At 55.9% G+C, this 22,034-nt stretch overlaps 1 protein-coding gene across 4 annotated transcripts; it reads left to right on the top strand.

Moving 5' to 3' along the window:
- Positions 1-1,318: 1,318 nt before the first annotated feature.
- Positions 1,319-21,785, top strand: MTSS2 (MTSS I-BAR domain containing 2). 4 transcript variants are annotated; one of them, XM_064273797.1, is made up of 14 exons: positions 1,319-1,456; positions 6,336-6,397; positions 6,488-6,561; positions 7,398-7,482; positions 7,573-7,664; positions 7,764-7,838; positions 9,071-9,228; positions 9,602-9,709; positions 10,533-10,630; positions 12,145-12,364; positions 18,891-18,965; positions 19,269-19,445; positions 19,630-19,795; positions 19,985-21,785. In XM_064273797.1, exons 1-14 carry the CDS (start codon positions 1,388-1,390, stop codon positions 20,758-20,760), a joined length of 2,235 nt encoding a protein of 744 aa, XP_064129867.1. In that variant the 5' UTR covers positions 1,319-1,387; the 3' UTR covers positions 20,761-21,785. The 4 variants fall into 4 exon arrangements, with proteins under 4 accessions (XP_064129867.1, XP_064129868.1, XP_023412435.2 ...); XM_064273798.1 differs by having other exon boundaries at positions 1,320-1,456; positions 12,241-12,364; XM_023556667.2 differs by lacking the exon at positions 1,319-1,456 and having other exon boundaries at positions 1,532-6,397.
- Positions 21,786-22,034: the final 249 nt, after the last annotated feature.

Genomic DNA, 22,034 nt, shown 5'->3' with positions numbered 1-22,034 from the left:
TGCTGAGCCAGGTCCCTGGATACTCGCCTGACTGGGGTCGTGGTCCTGAGCCCAGGTCTTAGCCTCTAGGATGGGACCTTCTTCCTGGATAGCACCAGAAGCAACTTCCCAGGCTTGTGACCCTGAACCCTGTCTTTCCGCAGCACCTAATCCAACTTTTCCATCAGGGGCGGTGCAACATCTCTCCATCGGACAGGTGGAAACTGAACCTCAGGAGTTTCCAAAAGAAGGGGTAGTGCACCCCAGAGAACACTGCAGATTACTGAGTGATGGAAGGGAGGCCCAGACCAGTCCAGGGAGAATGGAGGCTTCCCAAGGGCCCCCCACCCTTGGTTTGGCTCAATGAGCCCCGTCTCGCTGGCACATCAATCCGCAACCCTGGGCTTCGGGAAGCTTCGGTTTGACCTAAACAGCTGTAAGGTGGCTCACGCAGCCCCTGGAGTGGAGAAGAAGCTTGTGCCTGCTTTTCCCCAGAAGCCCGGCTTCATGCGCCCCACGAAGGTGGGGTTGCCTGCCTCGAGTCTTCAAGACTTAAGGCTGAACGTGCCGTCGCCCACGTGCACACGGTGCGTCCCCACGCACAGGTATTGGGACCCCCACCACCCAGAGGGGATGTTGCCGGAGGGTCGGGGCACAATCTCTCAAAAGCCCAGCCCCGGGCAGCTCATTCGAGTGGCATCAGAACCAAAGAACTTATGGAGAAGGGTCTGAACTCTTCTGAGCCCACGGCGGGCGGCCCCAGTACGTCCTCCACCGCTGCTCTGTCTCCTTCCCGGGGGATGTACTCAGAGGACCCCGTCCCGTCGCTGTGCGGGGGTGCTACCCTCCGACAGCCTGTTGGAAGCGCGAGAAACCCCGGTTCCAAGACCAGAGGTTAGAGAGTGGCTGAGCCCCTCGCTGGGGGGTGGGAGCAGGGCGGCCCCGCCTCAGCGCCGCCCCCGGCCCGCTGTGGCGCCCGCGCCGCGCCGGCCCCGCTCGCCGGACCAGTCTGGCAGCGCCGGGCTCGGATTTCAAAGCCCTGGTTTCGGCCGTGAATGGGCCTGCGCCGCCCGCCGTTCCCACAGCCCCTCCCGGCCCCCCCGGCCCCCTCCGCCGAGCCCACGTGACCGAGCCTCGGCCTCCGATTACCGCCGCCGCTTTAGTGCCGGCGACGAGCTGTGCGGCGAGCTGCCCGCTGCGCCCCCAGCGCTGCCCCACAGCCCGCAGCGACATGGCCCGCGCTACCCGGCGGCGGCCGGCGACTCCGGAGCGCGGCGCGGCCGGCCGCTGAGCACGGCCAGGAGGCGGGAGGCGCGGCCCGGCTCCGGAACGAGCTCCAGCCGCTGCCCGGCTGCCTCCCTCCGCAGCTCCCCGCGCTCTGCCGCCGCCGCGGCGGCCAGGCCTGAGCATGGAGACGGCGGAGAAGGAGTGCGGCGCCTTGGGCGGGCTCTTCCAGGCCATCGTCAACGACATGAAGGTAACGGGGCGCGGCGGAGCCGGCCGGGGGCGTCGTGCGGGCCGCATGGGTGGGTGCGGGTGCGTGTTCCTTCGGGGTGCGTGGTGGCGGGCAGCCGCCCCCCCCCCACCGTGTCCACGCGCCGCGGTGTCTGTGTGTCCTTGGCTGCGTGTCCTGCCTGCCTCTGCTGGGCGTCCGGGTCTCCGGGTGGCTGTCTGGGAGGTGTGGGTGCCTGTGTGTCGGCATGTCCGTGCGGGGCCGTCTATGCCGGGGTCGCCCGGGTCGCAGCGCCCCCGTGGGGTCCGGACCTGAGCCTCCGCTCACGCGGGCTGCCCGCAGCCCAGGCCCCCAGATCGTGATTGGGGTTTGGTTCCGGGATGATTCTGAGGCCCTTCAATGGGTCCGGGGTCTCGCCGGTCTCCGCCCCCTTCCACATCTTTCTCACCCACTCACCCCCCCCCTCACCCCCGCGCCTCGCGCGGCCCCAGAGTCCAGACAATGCTGTCACCGCCAAAGCAGGAAAAAATAATAAAGCGAAGAACCTTTAACTCTTTCCCCACCGGAGTCGGCCTGTGCTCCCGAACCAGCCCCTCCGCCCACGAGCCCCAGGGAGCCCTGGGCCCCCCAAGGTCTCCAGGCCAAGTGTAGCTCCATCCCAAGGGTAGCTCCATCCCAAGGATAGGCCTCTATCCTCGCTTGGGGGCGGGGTGCGGCGGGGGGAGAAGGCTGGGGTTGGTAGGCAACCCCCAGGAAGCACCTTCCCTACTCCATTCCGGTTCCCCCTCCCCCTAGGCTGTCAGCTCCAACCCACCATCCCCATTCTTTGCCCAAGGTCAGGTTGGAACAGGCTACCACATCCTGGCTCTCCACTGGCTCACCAGGTGGGGAAACTGAGGCCTGGGACTGGCTCAGGGTGGTTAAAGAGAGGTTAGACTCTGTCTCCAACCTCGGCTCATTGTTCATCTACGGGGCAGGGAGACCCTCTGCCCCCAGTGAGGGCAGAGTCTGGCAGGGCTGTTGGGCTGACTAGTCAGAGGCGAGGCTCCAGCGACAGGGTGTGGGCCAGGAACCACCTTTCCTACCTTCTCCTCAGGAGCCCCCACCCCCTGCTTTGGCCTAGGATGAAGAGGCAGGATTGGTAAGGGCAGGTAGAGCAGGAGAAAATACTGGGCTCCCACAGGAACTCCTGAGAGCCCCCACCCCCACAGCCTATCACAGGCTTGCCAAGTACACAACATAGAATCCCTCAGTGACATCGAAAGCCTAGGAGGAAACACCATGCACCATGGAAAAACTGGGGCCGGGCCCTAAAGTGATGGTGCAGGCAGGCCAGAGATGGGGGCTCCCGTGCCTGTCGGGCAGCTGCCAGATCCTGGCCACCTGAGAAAGAGCTTGAAACCGCTCTGGCTTGGGACTACTGGATTAACTGCATGCGGGCGCCCCCCGTGGCTTGGGACCTCCTTCCCTTGCAATTCCACCTCCATGCCCTTTCTACAGGCCTTTGGAAGTCGGAGCCTCTTCTGCCCTCAGCAGACCCCACCTGCCCTGTAGCCATCACAGCCCTGACACCAGGATCCATTCTGGGACCTGGGACCAAGCAGTCCAGACCACCCTCCCCAGGCCACTCCCAGGGAATGGCTGGGGTAGGACCTCCCCCTGCCACCACCCCTGCCCCTGCAGTCTCACAGCAAACACTGCAGAGAGCTGCAGGAGGGGCAAGGCTGAGGCCATCCCTCTTCAGTCAATTTGTAAGGAATTTAGGGAAGAGACCCAAGGAAATGGGCCCAGATCCTAATACAAGATTCAGATTAGACTTCAGGCAGGATTTTTGGACACGTGGAGACAAAATGGGAGGGATCTCACCTGGGGTGATGCCAAGCACCAATGTCTCCTTGCCCATGACGCATGCATGCATGGCTGAGAAGGGGCCAGGCCACTGAAAACCCATCACCTGCGTTTTGGGGGCAGCTTCTGGTCAATTCCCTCAGTGGCCTGAGCCACAGAAGCAAGCGGGGCTTCCAAAGAGAGGGACTGTGGCTGCTGGCAGGGTTGAGGAGACTGAGCTTTCCCATGAGGCCACTCCATGGTAAGTCCGTAGGCCCCACAACAGGCCCCCCTTGCCTCTAGGAGGCCTGGACCCTGGCTGAGGGGAGGCAGAGTCAGGGGCAAGTGAGGTGGGGAGGGCCTCCCCGAGTTACAGCTGGGGGAAAGCACCATTCAACTCAGGACAGATGCCCCCCAGGTGCCAGGCTGCCACTTCATGAAGCCCAGAGAAGGGCAAGGATTTGCCAAGGTGTCAGGACTGCTCACAGCCCAGGCAGCACCTTCAGCAGAGCAAATCAGGCCTCCGCTCTGCACCAGGGTCATCCAAAAAATAGGGTCATAGTCTTTGTCTTCCTCCACAGTGGGAAGTCTTGGCCGTGTTTGTAGGGGCTCTTGGCCCAGACAGAAGTTGTGCGTCATCTCTTTCTAGCTAGCATTTACCGAGTACTTACTAGGTGTTGTGCTAAGTGCTTTCCATCCAGCGCCTCCTGAGTTCCCACACTGACCCCATGATGGAAGTGCTGCTCCTATCCTGATTTCACAGGTGAGAAAACTGAGGCTCAGAGAGGGGGCCCTTGCCTAGGGTCACCTGGAAAGCCCCCTGTATCTGGGATTGGAGTGTGGGCTGCTTGTCTGCACAGCCCACATCTGAACCACCACCACCAAAGTCTGCATGCCTTGGCAGCCTCCTCATGGCGCTCATCCCCATCTGTTGGGCACCTCTAATGACAAGCAGCCTGCCGGGGCAAAACCAGGCATCCTTCCATCCCTGCAGCTCCTGCCACCTCCCCTCCTTGATGCCCAGGTGCCCATCTCCCTGTACATAGTAACCAGTCACACGTGGGGCCTGATCCTGACCCTGCCACTCTGTGGCCTTGGGCAAGTCAGTTAATCTCTCTGGGCCTCAGTTTCCTCATCTGTAAAATGGGGGCAAAACACTATTCCTGTCACAGGGCTGTTACTAGGATTCATTGAGATCACACATTGGAACACTAGTGCCTGGCCCATGGGAAGCACTTGACCAACAGCATCAATTACTGTTAGTAGTGATAATAAGCCAGCTGTAGAGGCTGACATGTGGGGTGAAGGCTGAGGATGGCTTTCCCTGGGGCATGGCTGCTTCAGCTCCTCAGCCTTGTCATTGAAATGGGCTGCTGCTTTGAGAAGCTGGAAGCTCATGGCCTGACTCTCTGAGGTCCGGTGGGAGGGAGAGGGGAACCCCAGGTCCTTAGAAACTGAGGTGCCAAACCATCTTCAAGGTGGAAGCAGGCCTGGCCTCCCCCATGCCCTATTTCGTCCCGCTTCCCACTTGGGGAGCTGAAGTGTGAAGGTCTGGGATGGCATGAAGGTCCCGCTGGCCATGGCGAGGCTAAGGGAATGGGCTGGCTAAGGGAATGGGCGCTCAGCCCAGGGGCATAATGGGGATGGGACCTGGCTCTACCCAACTTCTCCCAGCTCTGTCCCTTGCTCTCTGGGACTGCCCAAGGGCTGTGGAGGCAGCTAAGGAAGCCTCTTGGGGGAGAGGACAGCTAGCTCTAACCCTCACCCCTTCAGTATCTTTTCCTCTCCCTGAAGGTATTAGCAAGGCTCTAGGGCTGGGGGAGCCTAGGTGGTGGGACTGAGTCCCCTTGAGAAGGCCTCTGGGGATTTCAGAACTGCTCAGGACGACCTCCTGGACCTTTTGCTACTGGAGACAGCCCTCCCACAGCCTTCCGCTCCCACTCCAGCCTGTGTGAACTTCTCAAATATTTGCTCTCCCTGGGCACTGTTTTGGCTGAGCTAGGAGGAGAGAGCATCCTGAGGTTCCCTAAGGCTGCCCTGTCCCTTTCGCATGCAGTGTCCTTTAGAGCTGCCATGGTCCCTGCATCCTCTCGGTAGGGGAGGACCCACAGAACACCCACCGCCCAGGCTCCTGCCAGCAGAGCCCTCAGAGGCTGGGTTTCCTGCCTTCCTCTTTCCTTAGGAAAAGCTCCACCCCCTTGCCCCATCCTGCATGGGAGATTGGACACACTTTGGAGCTGGGGCTTTGCTGGCCCAAGGCCTCCCTTCAAGGATCGAGACCTCCACAGGGCCTTTGGGCCAGGGCTGAGATTTCTCCAGGACCCAGCAGTTGAGGGCCAGGCCCATTAGCCAGAAAAGCCTCTTGATCATACTGGACAAGTCGGTCCCCAGGAGCCCAATCTCCCTAGTGGGAAACCCCCTCCCAACTCAGAGCCTTGGGCCAGACTGGGATAAAGACCACACTGTTCCCCTAGGAGGGGAGGAGGGCTGGGGCTGGAGAAAGGTAGCTCTGTTGGCCGCACAAGGCCCCATTCAGCCTGGGGCCTGGCTGTCCCGGGCAGGCTGGCCAGACTCGAAGCAGCCTCGGCCTCCTCAGGCCTGGGATGGCTGGCCAGGCCAGGCAGCAGCTTCCAGAGCATAGGGTGGAGGCCCCAGTTTAGGCCTGGTGCATCTTGAGCCCTGCCAGCACTCCACTGCCTCTAACCCCTATGCCAGGTGGGCAGGTTGGTGCTCACCAGGCTGAGCGTGTGTCCAGGGGGACAGGGTACCCCTCAAGGGGCTCAGCCTAGATCCCCTGCCAGGTCCCTGGGGAGCCTGAGGAGACCAGACCCGCAATGGACTGTTTTCCATCTCCCCTGAGGGACCAAGGCAGTAGGATGGACTTCCTGACCATCAGGTGGCAGGGATGAGGCAGAGTCCCTGTTCTGGGGTAGGCTTCCTCCTGCTTACCCCTCTCTGGAGGAGTGGGGCTGCTCTGTCAGAAGCCGCCCAGAGTTGGGCCAGAGGCATAAGGGGAGCCTGCCTGAGTGGAGCCCCACCTACAAGGTCTGACAGCCTCTCCCATCTCCCCGGGCAGAGCTCCTACCCCATCTGGGAGGACTTCAACTCCAAGGCCACAAAGCTGCATTCCCAGCTGAGGTGAGACCACTGAGGGTGCCCCAGCTGGGGAGGGGAGCGTGGGGAAAGAGGACCTCACAGCCACAGAGGGCCCCATTGTCATCTCCCCAGGACCACCGTGCTGGCTGCTGTAGCCTTCCTGGATGCCTTCCAGAAAGTGGCCGACATGGCCACCAACACCCGAGGTGGGGAGGGGGCATGGTTGGAGGTGGGCTTGGAGGCTGGAAAGGCTGGGTGAGGTGTGGGCCAGGGAGAGGACACCAGAGCTGGGACCTTGAATTCTGCTCCCTAATGGAATGAGCTGGCTGTGGAGAAGTGAGCCCCTCGTCACTAGAGGTGTGCAAGCAGGAGTAGGTGAACCAGGACAAGGATGTTGCAGCAGGATGCCATTTTTGCAATGGGCAACTCACTTGATCCTCTCAGCCACGATTGTTTACCCACCTGTACAGTGAGTCTGGTTATGGCTTCTGCCCACTCACCCTCACCCCATCTGCCTTTTGGGAGCACACAGGGCACAAGGGAGCCTTCCTGTTGGGCTTGGGGTCACCTCTGCCTTCTGGTCTGAGCAGCGAGGAGCTGGGCCCCTGTTCTTCAGATGGAGGGAGCAGAGGGCAGTGGGAGGGCTTGCACTCACACCTGCACCTGGGCACACCTGGAGGGGAGTTCCCAGCAGGCTGGAGGGGGCTTTACTGGCTCTGCCTTGGACGGTCTGGCACTGGCCTCTACCAGCTTGGCTACGGTGGAAGGAACGCCAGGACACCCACAACCACAGGAGGCTGGCATGGCCGGTCCTGCACAGAGAAGGAGCTCTGTAAATATTGACGAATGATAAACCCACGCAGGGCCGGTTGGGAGCAGCCCTGCCCCGGGATTGCGGAATGATGGGGGCGGGGGCTGAGAGGCTGCAGGCAAGGGCTGTGGGCGAGGCCCTCCCGGGCCGGCGCGCCCCCTTGTGGCCCAAGGCCAGGACTTCAGCGGCCTCAAGCGCGCCCCTTCCCACGCTGCGCGCTTGCCTCGCCAGGGGCCACGCGAGATATCGGCTCGGCGCTCACGCGCATGTGCATGCGCCACCGCAGCATCGAGACCAAGCTGCGGCAGTTCACCAAGTGAGTGGGCGCAGAGGGTGGGCTGGCGGGGGATGTTCGCAGGAGACCTGGGCCTGGCTGCACTGGTAACACGCCCCTGCCCACCCGCAGCGCGCTGCTGGAAAGCCTCATAAACCCACTGCAGGAGCGCATTGAGGACTGGAAGAAGTCGGCCAACCAACTGGACAAGGACCACGCGAAAGGTGGGGATGGGGCTTCAGTTGGGCTGGGCTAGCCCGGCCCGCCCCTACTCTGCAGGGATGGACGCTTGTAATAGCAGTCTACCGTTATCCTCCTCACAGAGTACAAACGTGCCCGGCACGAGATCAAGAAGAAATCGTCCGACACGCTGAAGCTGCAGAAGAAAGCACGCAAAGGTAGGGCCCTGAAAGGCCCATCGAGGCACAGCCGCAGGGGGCTTGACAGGAGCCCCCGGGCCCGTCTCCGTGGCCCCCACACCCTCGGGGCTCCCCAGGGCATTCTTCTGGCCAGAGGGGCCCCATCTCCACACAGAACCCTTTCAACTGTTGGGCGGGACAGTGGGAGCCTCCCTGAACCCCAGACATGGCCCAGGGCCTTCCCTCCCTGGGAGACTGAGAAGGCCAGGCCCTGCCCCACCCCAGGAGGGGCTCTGTCCATCCGCCTGTCTTTCACACATTCTTTCTCTCTGTCTCTCCTCTCTTCCCACATCCTTCCTGTAGAGCTACTTGGTAAGTCAAATGTCGCTCCCTCCAGCTGCTCCTCCTGTCCTTGTCGCATTTGTCTGTCTCCCCCAGCTCAGGGCCATTGGAAGGAGACTCCAGGCCAAGAAGGAGCAGGAAGGTGGTTGGTCAGCGAGCAGGGGGACTAGGGTACAGGCCCTGGGGATGAGTCCGGGACCACCACTGGGTCAGTCTGCCAGGTCAAGTGGGGTTGGCCAAAGTGGGGTGGGGAGCACAGGCCCTGGCTGTCCCACTCCACCAGGCTGCCTACATTCCCTACAGGTCACCTCATCCATCTCCTCATCCTGCTACCGCCTCTCTCTGTCTCTCTCGCTGCTGCTTCCTTGTGCTGTTGTCCTTGTGCATTGCTTCCTGAACTGAGTGGTAGCCACATTGAGACACTTTCCTTCCCTGCCCCCTAGAGCCTAGCCCCTGCTTCTCCTGATTCTTGGACAATGACAGCTAAGCCCCCATGTTCCATTCAGGCCCTGCTTCCATCCACCCTGTGATGCAAGGGGCACCATCCCACAGGCAGTGAGGGTACCCTCTGGCATGGAAGTAGTGCTTGTGGGTTCTGCAGGGCTGGCCGTGCTCCCAGGTTCCCCTGAGCACATCTCAGCTCTGCCCCCCTACCCCTCCCCCCAGGCTTTGGGTGGCTTTGTAGCTTTGGTATCTTTCCTGTGTGTGTGTGTGTGTATGTGTGTGTGTGTGTGTGTGTGTGTGTCTTTGCCTGCTCCGATGGGACCAGACCCCCATAAGCCCCCAGTGTCCCAACTGTCCTCCCCAGTCCTCTGATCCCCATGCAGTACCCAGCCCCACAGCCAGGGATGCCACCACGGGGGCCTGAGCCATCAGTACCTCGAGCCAGGCCAGCGTCCCCAGCGCGGCCTCTCCTCCCAACTCTCCAGGGAAGGGAGACCTGCAGCCCCAGCTGGACAGCGCTCTGCAGGACGTTAACGACATGTACTTGCTGCTGGAGGAGACAGAGAAGCAGGCTGTGCGCCGGGCCCTGATCGAGGAACGCAGCCGCTTCTGTACCTTCATCACCTTCCTGCAGCCAGTGGTGGTGGGTGTCCAGGGTGGGGGGGCCCTCTGAGCAACGCTACGATCATGCCAGTTGAGGGGTCCCTTGAGAGAGAGAGTCCCAAGAATTGGGGCTCAGGAACTGCTGGGTCTTGATGACCTGGAGGCCCAGACAGGTTGGGCTGGGGCCCAGGGTTGACCCTTGGACCTCCAAGAAAGGCTGCTTTTCAGTGATCGGTGGTTGAGTGCCATGTGCTTCTGGCCCATAGGCAGATTTGGTAGCTCATCTACTGATTTGGTAAGGGCCATGCTTTTATCAACCCTGGGTGGCATGGGTCAGTGGGGAGGATGGTCGAGGAGGGGCCTAGTGAGGCCTGCTCCTGCAGGGTGGGCGGGCTGACTTGCTGCCTCCTCAGAACAACGAGCTGACCATGCTGGGGGAGATCACCCACCTGCAGGGCATCATTGACGACCTGGTGGTACTGACTGCAGAGCCCCACAAGCTGCCTCCCGCCAGCGAGCAGGTGCGGCCAGCCCTGGGCCAAGGGACGGGGAGGAGAGGGGAGAGCCTACCCTTGGTTGGGGACAAGAGGAGAGGAGACAAGGGACAGCATTTGGGGGCAGAGCCCAGGCATGTCCTGAAACAAACTGTGAGCTGGCCAGGAGCATGTGCCCAGTTGAGGGGTGGTATGCCCTGGCTGATGGGGAGCACAGGCTGAGGGCAGATGGGGAAAGTCCCATAGGCTACACCTGGGCAAACCCCCTACCAAACCGGACCCCCATCACCTCCTGTAGCTTAGGCACAAGCGAGCACACCTGCCACCTGTGCTGACCCTGCCTACCTCGTCTCACCACACTGGGAGCAGTTCATGTGCCATTGCACTCATTACACACTTACTGCCTGCCCACACCATCTTCCCACATCAGCTCAATGAATCAGCCCAACAGCCTCTATAACAGGAAGGGTAGGCTCCTTTTCACAAGAGAAAATTGAGGCCCAGAGAGGTTAAGCAGCTTGCCTGAGGTGACACAGCAGAGCCTACATTTGAACCCTGTGGTGTCATGGTCAGTCTTGCCTGCTAGCCTGACCCCAGCTTCGGTCAGTGCCCCTGAGAATCATAGAGGGCTGAATCTCTCCAGGGGACCTACCCCCCAGGAAGGAGCTTGCACTAGGACAAGACTGGGCGGCTCTCAGACTCCCCAGGACCACTTCCTGTAGCTGGTTCATGATTGGGAAGAACATGGGGGCCTCTGGCTTTACCCTCCCTCTGGGAGCCCCGAGAAAGTGATAAGGCTCTCTACAGGGCAGGGGCTGCCTCCTTGACTCCCATCCGTGTCCTCATCCAGGTGATCAAAGACCTGAAGGGCTCAGACTACAGCTGGTCCTACCAGACACCACCCTCATCGCCCAGCAGCTCCAGCTCCCGCAAGTCCAGCATGTGCAGGTCAGTGGGGTTGGGGGGCCGTCCCAGGAAGGGATGGCAGAAGCTTCCACCTACACTGCATCAAGAATTGCTCTGGGCCCCAGAATTCACACAATTTCTACATCATCCAAAGAACTTGCAAGTGGAGAGGAGAGACTGTGCCCCAGTCACATTTGTCGGGGGTGGGGAAGGAACAGTAGTAGCTTTAATTTTGGACCCTTAACTGTGCACCTGGCACTGTGCTCTGTGCTTTAGGCATTTTCTTCCTTGAATTCTAACACCACCATGTGAGGTATGGTGTTGTCACCATTTCAAAGAAAGGGAAACTGAGGCATGGAGTCACAGTGTCCAACCATGAGCTCTGCCAGGCCCTGCAGTCTGGGGAAATAGTAAGAATCTAAGGCCAGGGAGAGGTGTGGGAGCTCCTGGGAAGGTATGCTGAGGCCACAAGGTAAGGGCAGTCTTACCTGGCTGGTTCCTGAGAGCTGGTGCCCAGGCAGCTGGCATAGGCTCAAACCCTGGCCCAGGCTGGCCCCCGAGGCCTCAGAGCCAAAGACAGGCCAGAGATCTCTCTGTCACAGAGCAGGCTCAGGACCGGGGCCCCTTCCTCGGGATGGCACTGGGGCTCAATTTGGTGGAGACGTTTAAGATGCAAGGTGCCTCGGGTGGGCAAGGCAGTGAACACAGAGCAGGTTCTGGGTGGGGGAGGCCCCTGCTCTGTGCCAGGTACCCCCTTTCCCAGAACCACCTCAGGCTGGGCACCCAGGGCATGGGAGGTAAGCCAAGTACAGGGACCTGCTCCTGCTGCAGGGAGCAGAGAGGACAGGTCTGCAGGAGGCTCTTTAGACCCTGGGCAGCGGTATCACAGAAAGGAGGATTGATTGCAGGGACAGACCAAGGGCAGGAGCTGGGGGCGTCAGAGCAACACTTAAGAGGAGGGTGACCTTTACTGCGGGAACACCACCCCAGAGTGAAACAGCTACGCAGGGCTGGACACCCCACAGAGGGTGTGAGCTACCCGGGGCTGGACAACCCATAAGGAGCGGAAAGGAGAGGGTGATGGTGGGCCCAGGACCCACCTGAGGGCTAGACACCCCATTAGAATGTGATGACAAACGCCAGACTTGGAGAAGGCAGTTTAGAGCTTGCTTGTTTTGGGTTCTAGCCCAACTGGGAAACTGTTTGGCTCTTAGTGACTTGGTTTCCTCATTACTATGTAAGGATTACTGTTCCATGGCAAAATTGGAGACAGAGAGATGGCTTTGCCCTGGGCTTGCCTTGATGAGTGGCTCCCCTGGGCACTGGGGCATACAGGGCAGGGGCTGGGCCGACCAACTGGTGCTCTGTTCCCTGCCTCCTATAGCTTCCCAGAACCCAGCTCCTCTCCAGCACCTAAGTTTCAGAACTTGTAGTCTGACATTATTTTTTCCTTCCTTGCCCCTCACCTCTCTCCTCCACCCTTGTCTGTCACCCTTCGTCCACACACACCCTGTGTCTCCCTCTCTGGCTACTGTGCCCCCTTTTCACTCCCCTAGTGCCCCCAGCAGCGGTAGCAGTGCCAAGGGTGGCGGAGCCCCATGGCCTGGGGGCACCCAAACATACTCACCCAGTTCCACCTGTCGCTACCGCAGCCTGGCACAGCCAGCCGCCACCGCCCGCCTCTCCAGTGTTTCCTCCCACGACTCTGGCTTCGTCTCCCAGGATGCCACCTATTCCAAGCCCCCCTCGCCCATGCCTTCAGACATCACCAGCCAGGTGAGGGGCATCAGAGGACCACTCGGGTGGGGTGCAGTGGCCTCATCACAGCCTCTAGCTATCTAGGTGTGGGGCCACCTACAGCTTTTGAGACTGGCCTGGGGTTCCCCAGGACCGCCACAGAAGGGACCGACCTGAGCTCACTACCTAGGAGGGCTTGGGGAAGTCTTGGAGCCACCAGTGTCTCCCAGCAAGCGTCAGGCAGGGTGAAGCAGCGTCAGCGAGGGCTTTTGTCACCCCACTTCCTCCCCATTGCTTATTATCTGTCCCCTCCTCCAGCCATAGGAATCAGGAGAGGGCAGCTTGCCACCTCTGACCCTTGTGACCCTCCCCCTGCTTAGGCATACAGTGATTGAGTGGCTGGCCACATGAGGCGTGGGGCACAGGGGCAGGGGCCCCAGGATCTGTAGACATCCTCTCCTCAAACTTAGGCCAGCTTGCTGTGAACCCAGAGACCAGCCCAGAATCTCCCCAGCAACACCCGCCCCCGACTGCTGACACCTGGGCATATGGCCCTACCTCCCTTTGTCCTCTGCTGTGGTCTCTTCATTTGTCCATCTCACTGAGGCTGCAGATAGCCGGCCAGGAGGCTCAAGGCAGACATCATCCCTCTCAGCTTGCTTCCCCAGCCCCTGTCTACTCTGCGCCAGGTTTCTGCATGCCTTCACAGTAAGGTTTCTCCATGAAGGAGAACGTACGATATGTCAACAGTGAACTGGGAGGCTACTGTCCATAGAGTGGACAAGCCCACCTAGTCGCTGGGCGCAGGTGACGAGCACCCTATGAACATGCCTTAGGTGTTAATGGAGTGCTGAGTGATTGTCAGGTCACTGAATTGTGGTTTTTAAATGTATGTGTGAGTTAGGGGAGGTTCCCATGTATTTGTATTCACAGAGGCGTGTGCCTACAGTAGGAATCCTGTGTAGGTCAGTGTAGCCAACCCACCCATATATCCCCCAATTTCAGCCAATGATCTCACCTCATAGAAGATAGAAGTCACCAGACAAAAACTTGTTCATCTTCCATGACCAAATCCATAACCCTACCTGCATTTGCATTCACTCTTCTGTCCCTGCCCATCAATGGCTAGTGCCTCCATTTGTGCTCAGCATTCTGTATGCTCCACTCTTGCCCAGTGATTTCCCCACTTCATTGCCAGTCTCCTCCTGTTCTGGGTCATTCCTATCAGTATACAGATATGCTCTAGAATCATCCATCTTGCCCCCTCCCTTGGCCCTACATCCTCCTCCAAAACCTGGTCTCTTTCACAGCAAAATTTCTCAAGAGTTGTCTGCCGTGATCATCTCTACTTCATTTCCCATTCACTCCTGTCTACTTGATCTGTCCATAATTGAGAAATGGTGGACTTGTTAGTTTCTCCCCTATACATAGTTCTATCAGTGTTTGCTTTATATGTTTTAAGAGTATTTTTATTAGGTGCATACAAGTTTAGAAATGTTAACTCCTCATACAGTGAATGATTCTTTTATCATGATGTAGTTGACCCTTTCTGTGCCTATAATGCTTTCTGTCTTAATGTCTATTTTGATAGTTGTTTGATATTACAACTATCTTAGCTTTATTTTGTTCAATATTTATATTATCATTTTCCAGCTCTTTACTTTTAAACTCCAATACCCTTATGTTTGAGATGAGTCTTTTATAAACAACATATGCCTAGATTTTCTTTCTTTATTCAATCTAACTATCTCTATCTTTCAGTTGGTATTTCTCGGTCCATTTACATTTATTATGATTACGGACATACTTGGACTTCTGTCTTACCTTTTTCTGTTCTCCTTTTTCTGTGCTTTTTTTCTCTTTCCTTGCCTTTTGTTTGTTTTTCTTTTTCCAATTACTTCCCCTCTCTTGGATTGTAGGAGCCTTGGTGGTAGTTAAGAGCTCAGCTGCCAACCAAAAGGTTGGCAGTTTGAATCCACCAACCGCTCCTTAGAAACCTTATGGGGCAGTTCCACTCTGTCCTGTAGGATCACTATGAGTTGGAATTGACTCAACAGCAATGGGTATGGTTTGGATTGGATTGTAAATTATAGTGTTTCTATTCTCTTAGGAGTTACCTTGAAATTTTACCATACGAACTTAGTAAAGTCATACTTCTATCTCCTAAATAATTCAAGGATCTTAATATACTTTAACTGCTGTCACCCGCTCTCTCCCAGCTTATAAGCTATTATATTTTAGTTCCCTCCTCTTTTATAAAAAAAAACTATTTTATAGCATCCACAAATTAGACTTTTTTTCTTCTTATATCATCATTATGATTACTGTTGTTATTTTACAAATATAGTACTCATTTAGATTTATACGTTTCTTTGTTTATCATTTCTTCTTGCATCTTAAACCTTTCTTCTAAGGCCATTTTCTTTCTAAAGTAAGTACATCCTTTAGAAGTTCTTTTAGAATAGGTTAGTAAATTCTCAGTTTTTGTTTACTTATAAACATGCTTTATTTTGTCCTTTTTCTAGAAAGTTAGTTTTGCTAGGGACACAATTCTGGAGTGACAAGTATTTTCTCTTCATATTTTGAGATATTTTCCCCACTGTATTCTGGCTTTCATTGTTTTGGCTTTTTTGTCCTTTATATACACAGAATCGCACAGTGTATTTCCTTTATGTCTGACTTCTCTCGTTCAACATTATGTTTGTGAGATTGATCCATGTTTTGTGTGTGGTTGTATAGCATTCTCATTGCCAAATAGCATTCCATTGTGTGACTATGCCACAATTTATTTAACATATCTATATTTAATGGACATTTGAATAGTTTGTAGTTTGGGCTATGAACATTCTAGTATGCATTTCTGCTGAGTACATACCTGGGAGTGGAATTTGTGAGTCACAGAATGGGCATATATTCAGGTTTAGTAGTTACTACCAAAGTTTTCCAAAGTGGTTGTGCAGTTTACATTCCTTCTAGCAAGATTATGACAGTTTTTGCTATTTCACATCCTCACCAGCACTTAGTATTTTACACCTTTTTCATTTTAGCCATTCAGGTAGGTGTATAGTAGTAGTGCCATGTCATTTCCCTTATGACTAATGAGGTTGAACAACTTTTCATACTTTTAAAGTCCAGTTAGATATCCTTTTTTGTGAAGGACTTCTTCAACTGTTTTGCTCATTCTTCTACTAGTTTGTCTGTCTTTTTCTTATTGATTTGTATACTGTCTTTATATATTATGGATTGAAGTATTTCACTGGAATACCTTTTCTGATTTTGTGAGTTACCTGTTAGTCTCTTAATGGAGTCTTTTACTGTCCAGAAGCTATTTTTATGTTTTAATACAGTCAGATTTATCCATTTTTTGAATTTTTAGTGCTTTTGTGCTCTTTATAGAAGTTTTTACATACTCCAAGGTCACAAAGATGTTTTCCTCTACAAACCTTTTTGTCCTACCTTTTTCACTTAGATCTGGAGCTCATCTGGAATTGTGTGTGTGTTGTGTGAGGTAGGGGTCAAGATAACATTTTTTTCCCCCCATATGAATATCTAATTGACCCAGAACAATGTACGGAAAAGACCGTCTCTTCCTCACTGTACTACAGTGTTGCCTTTGTCATTAATCCGGTGTCTGTATATGTGTGCGTATTTCTGGACTTAGTAGTCTGTTCCGTGGTCGATTTGTTTGTCCTTGTGCCAATACCACACTGTTTTATTTATTGTAGCTTTCTAGAAAACCTTGATACCTGGTAGTAAAAGTTCTCCAGCTTTCTTAGTCTTTAACGTAGCTGTATTATTCTTGGCGCTTTCAATTTTCGTACAAATTTTAAAATTAACTTTTCAATTTCCACTAAAAACAAAGCTTGGGTTTTGACTGGCATTGCATATGTCTCTATTTAGGCTGTACCTTCTCTCAATAATGTTTTGGAGTTTTCAGTGTAAAGATCTTCCACATCTCTCGTTGGATTTATTCCTAGATATTTGATGTTTATTAATGCTACTGTTTTTTATATACTTTTTAGGGTTTTTTTTCTTGTTGCTGGTATTTAGATATACAGTTGATTTTTTTGTAAATTAGCTTTGCATCTAGTAACCTTGTTAAAATGACTTATTAATCATAATAATTTCTAGATTCTTTTGGATTTTTATACATACATAATCACATTGTTTGTAAATAATGACTGTTCTTTTTCTTCCTTTCCAGTGTTTTTATTTCTTATTGCCATATTGCACTGGCTAGAACTTCTAATATTAAATAGAAATGGTGACAGCGGGCATCCTTATCTTTTTCCCAACCTCAAAGGAGAAAGTATCAATATGTTAGATATTCTTTATCAGATTAAATTCCTAGTTTAAATGGAGTTTTTTATTTATTTGCTCACAAATGGGTGATGAATTTTGTCATTGAATGTTTTCCATTGAATTTTTTAATTTAACAGTTATACTGCCAAAGGTCAAATTTGTTTATTGTTTCCCCTGAATCTCCTATGGTGCCTTATTTCCTTGTATGTTGGTGATCTCGTTCATCATAATCTGGAGAAAGGCAGGGGCCTAAGTCAAGGATGATTTAGAGAATCTGTCAGGAGCTGGGAGGTGCTGCTGATCCCCTTCGAGGTATCCTGGCTTGATTTGGGTAGGCATAGGGTGGCTGCTCACCCTGCCAATTGCCCAGTCTCCCAGCTGCTATGCTGAAGTCAGTGTCTGCCCTCGGGAACACCACCCATCACATAGGTACAGAAGTCACAGTCCTGTTTCTAATTTTGTTGGGTTTTTTCCTTCTTTATTTATTTATTTATTTTTGGTCTTCTTGGACACGTCTTCTTTCCTTCCTCTCCAGAGTCCCTTACTTTCTCTGAACCTGGACATGCTAAAATCAAGAATTACATCTTCTGCAGGATTTAGTTGAAGTAGGAGGGGTCGTCCTAGGGTATCTAGTTCACCTTACTGCTGAGAGTTGGACTCTCCCATTCACACCTCAGTCCACTCTTAAATGGGCTTCTGCCCTAAGGTATGTCTTCTGATACCAACTCTAAAGATCTTCTCTGACACCAGCTGAAAGTGCAGTTCTTCCTCTGACCCTAACCATCCAAAGCAGGGTCAGCTCTCGCAAGTTCAAGGGCACAGTCCTCCAGACTGCCAAGTCTGCCCAAGACCTCAGACACCACCCACAAGCTCAGGGATCCCTAGGACACCATACTTTTGATGAGCTGGCTACAAATTCAGGGGTTCCCACTACCCTCTTGATTTGATAATTTACTAGAACAACTCACAGAACTCAGGAAAGCACATATACTTAAGATTATATTTTATTATAAAGGATACAAGTCAAGAGCAGCGTGTAGAAGAAACTCATAGGGTGAAAGTCTTGGGGGTAGGGAGCCTTGGATCCCCAATGCAAAGCTTTCCATATCCCCAAGGATGTGTCACTCTCCCACACGTCAATGCTTCTCACCAACCAGGAAGTTCACCTGAGTGTCAGTGTCCAGAGTTTTTATGGGGATTCATTACACAGGCATGATTGATTGAATCATTGTCCACATGGTTGAACTCTTATTTCCAGCCCTCTCCCCTCTCTGGAGGTCAGGCTGATCTTTCTGGCATGACCATTCCCCATCCAACATGAGTCACCTCATGTAGTATAACTTGTCTAGTGTGGTCTGGAGCCCTCCATGAATAATAAAGACATAAAGCAATTCTTCACCCTAAGTACCCCTACCGTTCTACTGAAATAGTTCTTGTCTCCATGACCTTCTGTGGCCAGATCCAACGGACACTTCTCCACCTCCATCTGCCAGACCCCAGCAGCATCCGCACGCTGACTGCCTTCCTTCCCAGAACAGGCTTTCTACCTGATTTCTGAGATACCAGCTGCTGGTGCATTCCCACCCACTTCTCTGGCTTCTTGTCACTCTCCTTTGCTGGATGCGCCTCTTCTTTACAGCCACTAAATGTTGGCACACCGGGGCCTTGGTTCTTGAATCTCTTCTCTAACTGCACTGCTACCTAGTGACCTTATCCTGTCCCACAGCTGCCAGATTTGTGGCTGCAACCCTGACATCTCCTAAACTGCGGCCTCGAAAATGCAGTTGCCTCCACTGCATCTCCTCACTTAGGTACCTAGTAGGTAGCTCAGCATCACACGTGCACAATGGTGTTCTCGACTCTGTGCTTGGACCAGAATTCTTCTCAGAGACAACAGTGACAGGCTCTATCTGCCTGCTCCAGCCAAACCCCCAGCTGCCATCCTTAATACCTCTCTGTCCTTCGCCCACCACATCCAGGCCATCAGCAGAAAGCCCTGCTGTTTGTCCTCAAGATGCGTGGTTCTTAGGCTGAGGCTGAGGCATCGGGGTGGTCAGTGTGGCGTGTGCTCTGGGCTGCATTCTGCTGCCATGCTCGGTGACCATGACCCTGGGGGGCACAGGTGGGGTGCTGAACCAGACCACTGCATGCCAGTGCCGTGACTGCATCTCTTCTCTCCTCTCCCTGCCTCTCCCGCCTGCCCTGTCTGCCCACCGGCCCGTCTGTCTGGGCGACTGACTACCTCCTCGCCTCTGCATGGCAGAAGTCCTCCAGCTCCGCGTCCTCTGAGGCCTCGGAAACCTGCCAGTCTGTTAGCGAGTGCAGCTCCCCCACCTCGGTCAGTGCCCCCTGCCCGCAGCAGAAGACAGCCCAGCCCCGGCCTGTCACCAGCTGGTCCCTGCCCTGCTGCCCTGGTACCACCCACAGGGGTGGGTGCACCCAGCACTGTCCCTGGCGGCCACTCCTCACACCACACCCTCCAGGGATGCCTGCCTGCCCTGGGCCTGGGAGACCAAGGGGTCACATGGCCACCTTCCTGCTCTGCTCAGCCTCTGCCCTTGGCCACCGTTGTGAGCCTGAGTTACAGGGAGGGAGCTTGGCTGAAGGTAGCATGGCCCTGATCCGCCCTTCACGCCCACAGGACTGGTCTAAGGCCGGCCCCCACGAGCAGCCTGCAGGCACCACCCTGCAGCGGAGGAAGGACCGAGTGGAGCTCCTCCGAGATGCAGAGCCAGGCCCCACCAGCGGGGGCACCGTGGGCCCCGGTGGGGAGGAGGTGCCACGGCCCCGGATGTCCCCTGCCACCATTGCAGCCAAGGTAGGCAACAGCTCCCCTGGCAGCCCACCCAGGCCCCAGCTTCACCCCAGGTAAATGCCAGGAGGCCTGAGAAGCAGTCTTCAGGGCCAGCTCTGACCACTTGTTCGGGCTGCCTGCAATCTGGGATGAGGGTTGGAGTGGGAGCGGCTCCAGGTTCTAGCCTGCGGTCTCGCCTCTCCCCCAGCACGGTGAGGAGGTGTCTCCTGCGGCCAGTGACCTGGCCATGGTGTTGACCCGCGGCCTGAGCCTCGAGCACCAGAAGAGCAGTCGGGACTCACTACAGTACTCAAGTGGCTACAGCACACAGACCACCACACCCTCCTGTTCCGAGGACACCATCCCCTCCCAAGGTGGGCTCTGGAGCCTAGGGACCTTGGGGACTCCTTCACCGACCTTCGGCCTACCCCCACCAGGGACAGCTGAGGCTCCGCTTCGAGAGAGGGCCCAGTCCTTTCTGCTGCGGGTCGCCTGGGTGGGGGGGCAGGGCCAGGCTCGGTGGGGACCTGGGCGCCCAGGCTCAACGCATCCCGTGCCCCCAGGCTCCGACTACGACTGCTACTCAGTGAACGGGGACGCAGACAGTGAGGGCCCGCCCGAGTTCGACAAGTCATCCACCATTCCCCGCAACAGCAACATCGCCCAGAACTACCGCCGCCTGATCCAGACCAAGCGCCCGGCCTCCACCGCAGGGCTGCCCACTGCCTCGGGCACGGGCCTGCCGTCGGGTGCACCCCCTGGCGTGGCCACCATCCGCCGCACACCCTCCACCAAGCCCACCGTGCGCCGCACCCTCTCCAGCGCTGGCCCCATCCCCATCCGGCCGCCCATTGTGCCTGTGAAGACGCCCACAGTGCCCGACTCACCCGGCTACACGGGGCCTGTGCGGGCGGGCAGCGAGGAGTGTGTCTTTTATACTGACGAGGCTGCCTCACCCCTGGCAGTGGACCTGGCCAAGTCTTCCCCAAAGAGGCTCAGCCTGCCCAACACGGCCTGGGGCAGCCCCTCTCCGGAGACAGCCGGCTACGCAGGACCGGGGGCTGAGGATGACGAGGAGCAGCAGCAGCAGCAGCTGGCCGCCAACCGGCACAGCCTGGTGGAGAAGCTCGGGGAGCTAGTGGCAGGTGCCCACGCCCTGGGTGAGGGCCAGTTTCCCTTCCCCACGGCCCTGTCGGCCACCCCAGCAGAGGAGACACCCACCCCACCCCCTGCCGCCACCAGTGACCCCCCAGCCGAAGACATGCTGGTGGCCATCCGGCGCGGGGTGCGGCTCCGCAGGACCGTCACCAACGACAGGTCGGCGCCCCGCATCTTGTGATGGTACCATCCACGACTCTGACCTCGGCTGAGGCAGGTGGCCTGGTCTGCTTGAAGCAGCACAGAGGAAGGCAGGGGAAGGAGCCACGTGGAGGGGGAACACAGCCAGGAAAGCATTTTTTTAAGTCACAGGCAAAGCCACTTTATGGAAACACACCCAGCTTAGATTTCAGCATCGAAACAAGAAGTGACTTCTTTAATCCCCCTTGCCAGGACGCGCCTGCAGGCCTTGAACTGGTTTGGGAGCCTGTTTTATACTTGCTATTCTGTTCCCTCCTCTCCCTCCTGGCAGGCTCCGCCTTTCCCATGTCTCTGTGAGCCCCCAGGTGTACCCCACACCCACAGCAGAGGGGTTGGGGCCACGTCCACGCCATCTCAACCTGCGGTCTGAAGTGCCACAGCTCAGCTGACCTGGCCCACTCTCCCCAGGTGGGCAGTGCCTCGCCCTCTGCTGTGAATCCTGGCCCTCCTCTTGTCCCGACTCTTCCTCCTCTTCCCCTCCCTCTGCCTCTCCTGAGCACCTCCATCTGGGAGGCAGAGTGGCTGTTGAGAGGCCTGGGGCCCAGTCAGCTAAGGTATCTGATTGGACCAGAAAGAAAGTTCCACAGATTGAAAAGCAGGTTGAAGCTGGGAGGCTGGCTGGCTGTAGGGGAGGGGGCTTTGGGGCCCAAATGGAGTCTGGGGAGGAAATGCAGGAGGGCTGCCTGGAGGCGGCTCAGGGGGCAAAGGCAGCCTTCCCTCCCCTGTGAGCTGTGGCTAGAGGGCACAGAGAGCCCCTCAGAAACTAGAGAACGACGGGAGAAGGTGAGGGCCCCAGAGATGTGGCCAGCCAGTGGGACTGTTCTCAGGTGTCCAGTTTTCATCTGGGCACATCATACTTTAACTCTGGTGGCACCTTGGGGTCACAGTTTCAGCTACCTTTGAGGTGGGGGCTGGAGTTGTACAGGGTTGTGTGCGGGGGGCGGGTATTTTATGAACAAAATAAAGTGGAGCTGACTCTGGACGAGGACAGCGTGAGTAAAGTGACAGGGTGTGTCTGCGAGTATCCAAGGGGCAGGGGCCCCACAGCAGCGGTGGAGGGGGGTGCAGCAGGAAGAGGGAGGAACTGGTTCCCCAGAAGCTGGGGGGCAGCCGTTATCCTCTCCAGAGTCTGGAATGTTGCCAAAATACGGTCCAAGAGGGCTGAGGGCAGTGTCTCCAGGGCTGTCTGCCGTGGTTGAGCCACGGGGCTGCAGGCCAAGGGTCCGGCCCAGGCGGGTCACATCCAGGGAGGTT

Source organism: Loxodonta africana, chromosome 21 (assembly GCF_030014295.1).
Source record: "Loxodonta africana isolate mLoxAfr1 chromosome 21, mLoxAfr1.hap2, whole genome shotgun sequence".
NCBI lineage: Eukaryota > Metazoa > Chordata > Mammalia > Proboscidea > Elephantidae > Loxodonta > Loxodonta africana.
Note: the sequence above shows the minus strand (reverse complement) of the source record. Positions and strands in the feature narration are given on the sequence as shown.

Bases quoted from the DNA above. Each gene is read 5' to 3' on its own strand.
- MTSS2 (XM_023556667.2), top strand. From the start codon at position 6,165: ATGAGGCAGAGTCCCTGTTCTGGGGTAGGCTTCCTCCTGCTTACCCCT. The intron at 9,710-10,532 runs GTGCGGCCAGCC...GTCCTCATCCAG, and splicing joins TGCCTCCCGCCAGCGAGCAG to GTGATCAAAGACCTGAAGGG. The intron at 19,446-19,629 runs GTAGGCAACAGC...CCTCTCCCCCAG, and splicing joins CTGCCACCATTGCAGCCAAG to CACGGTGAGGAGGTGTCTCC.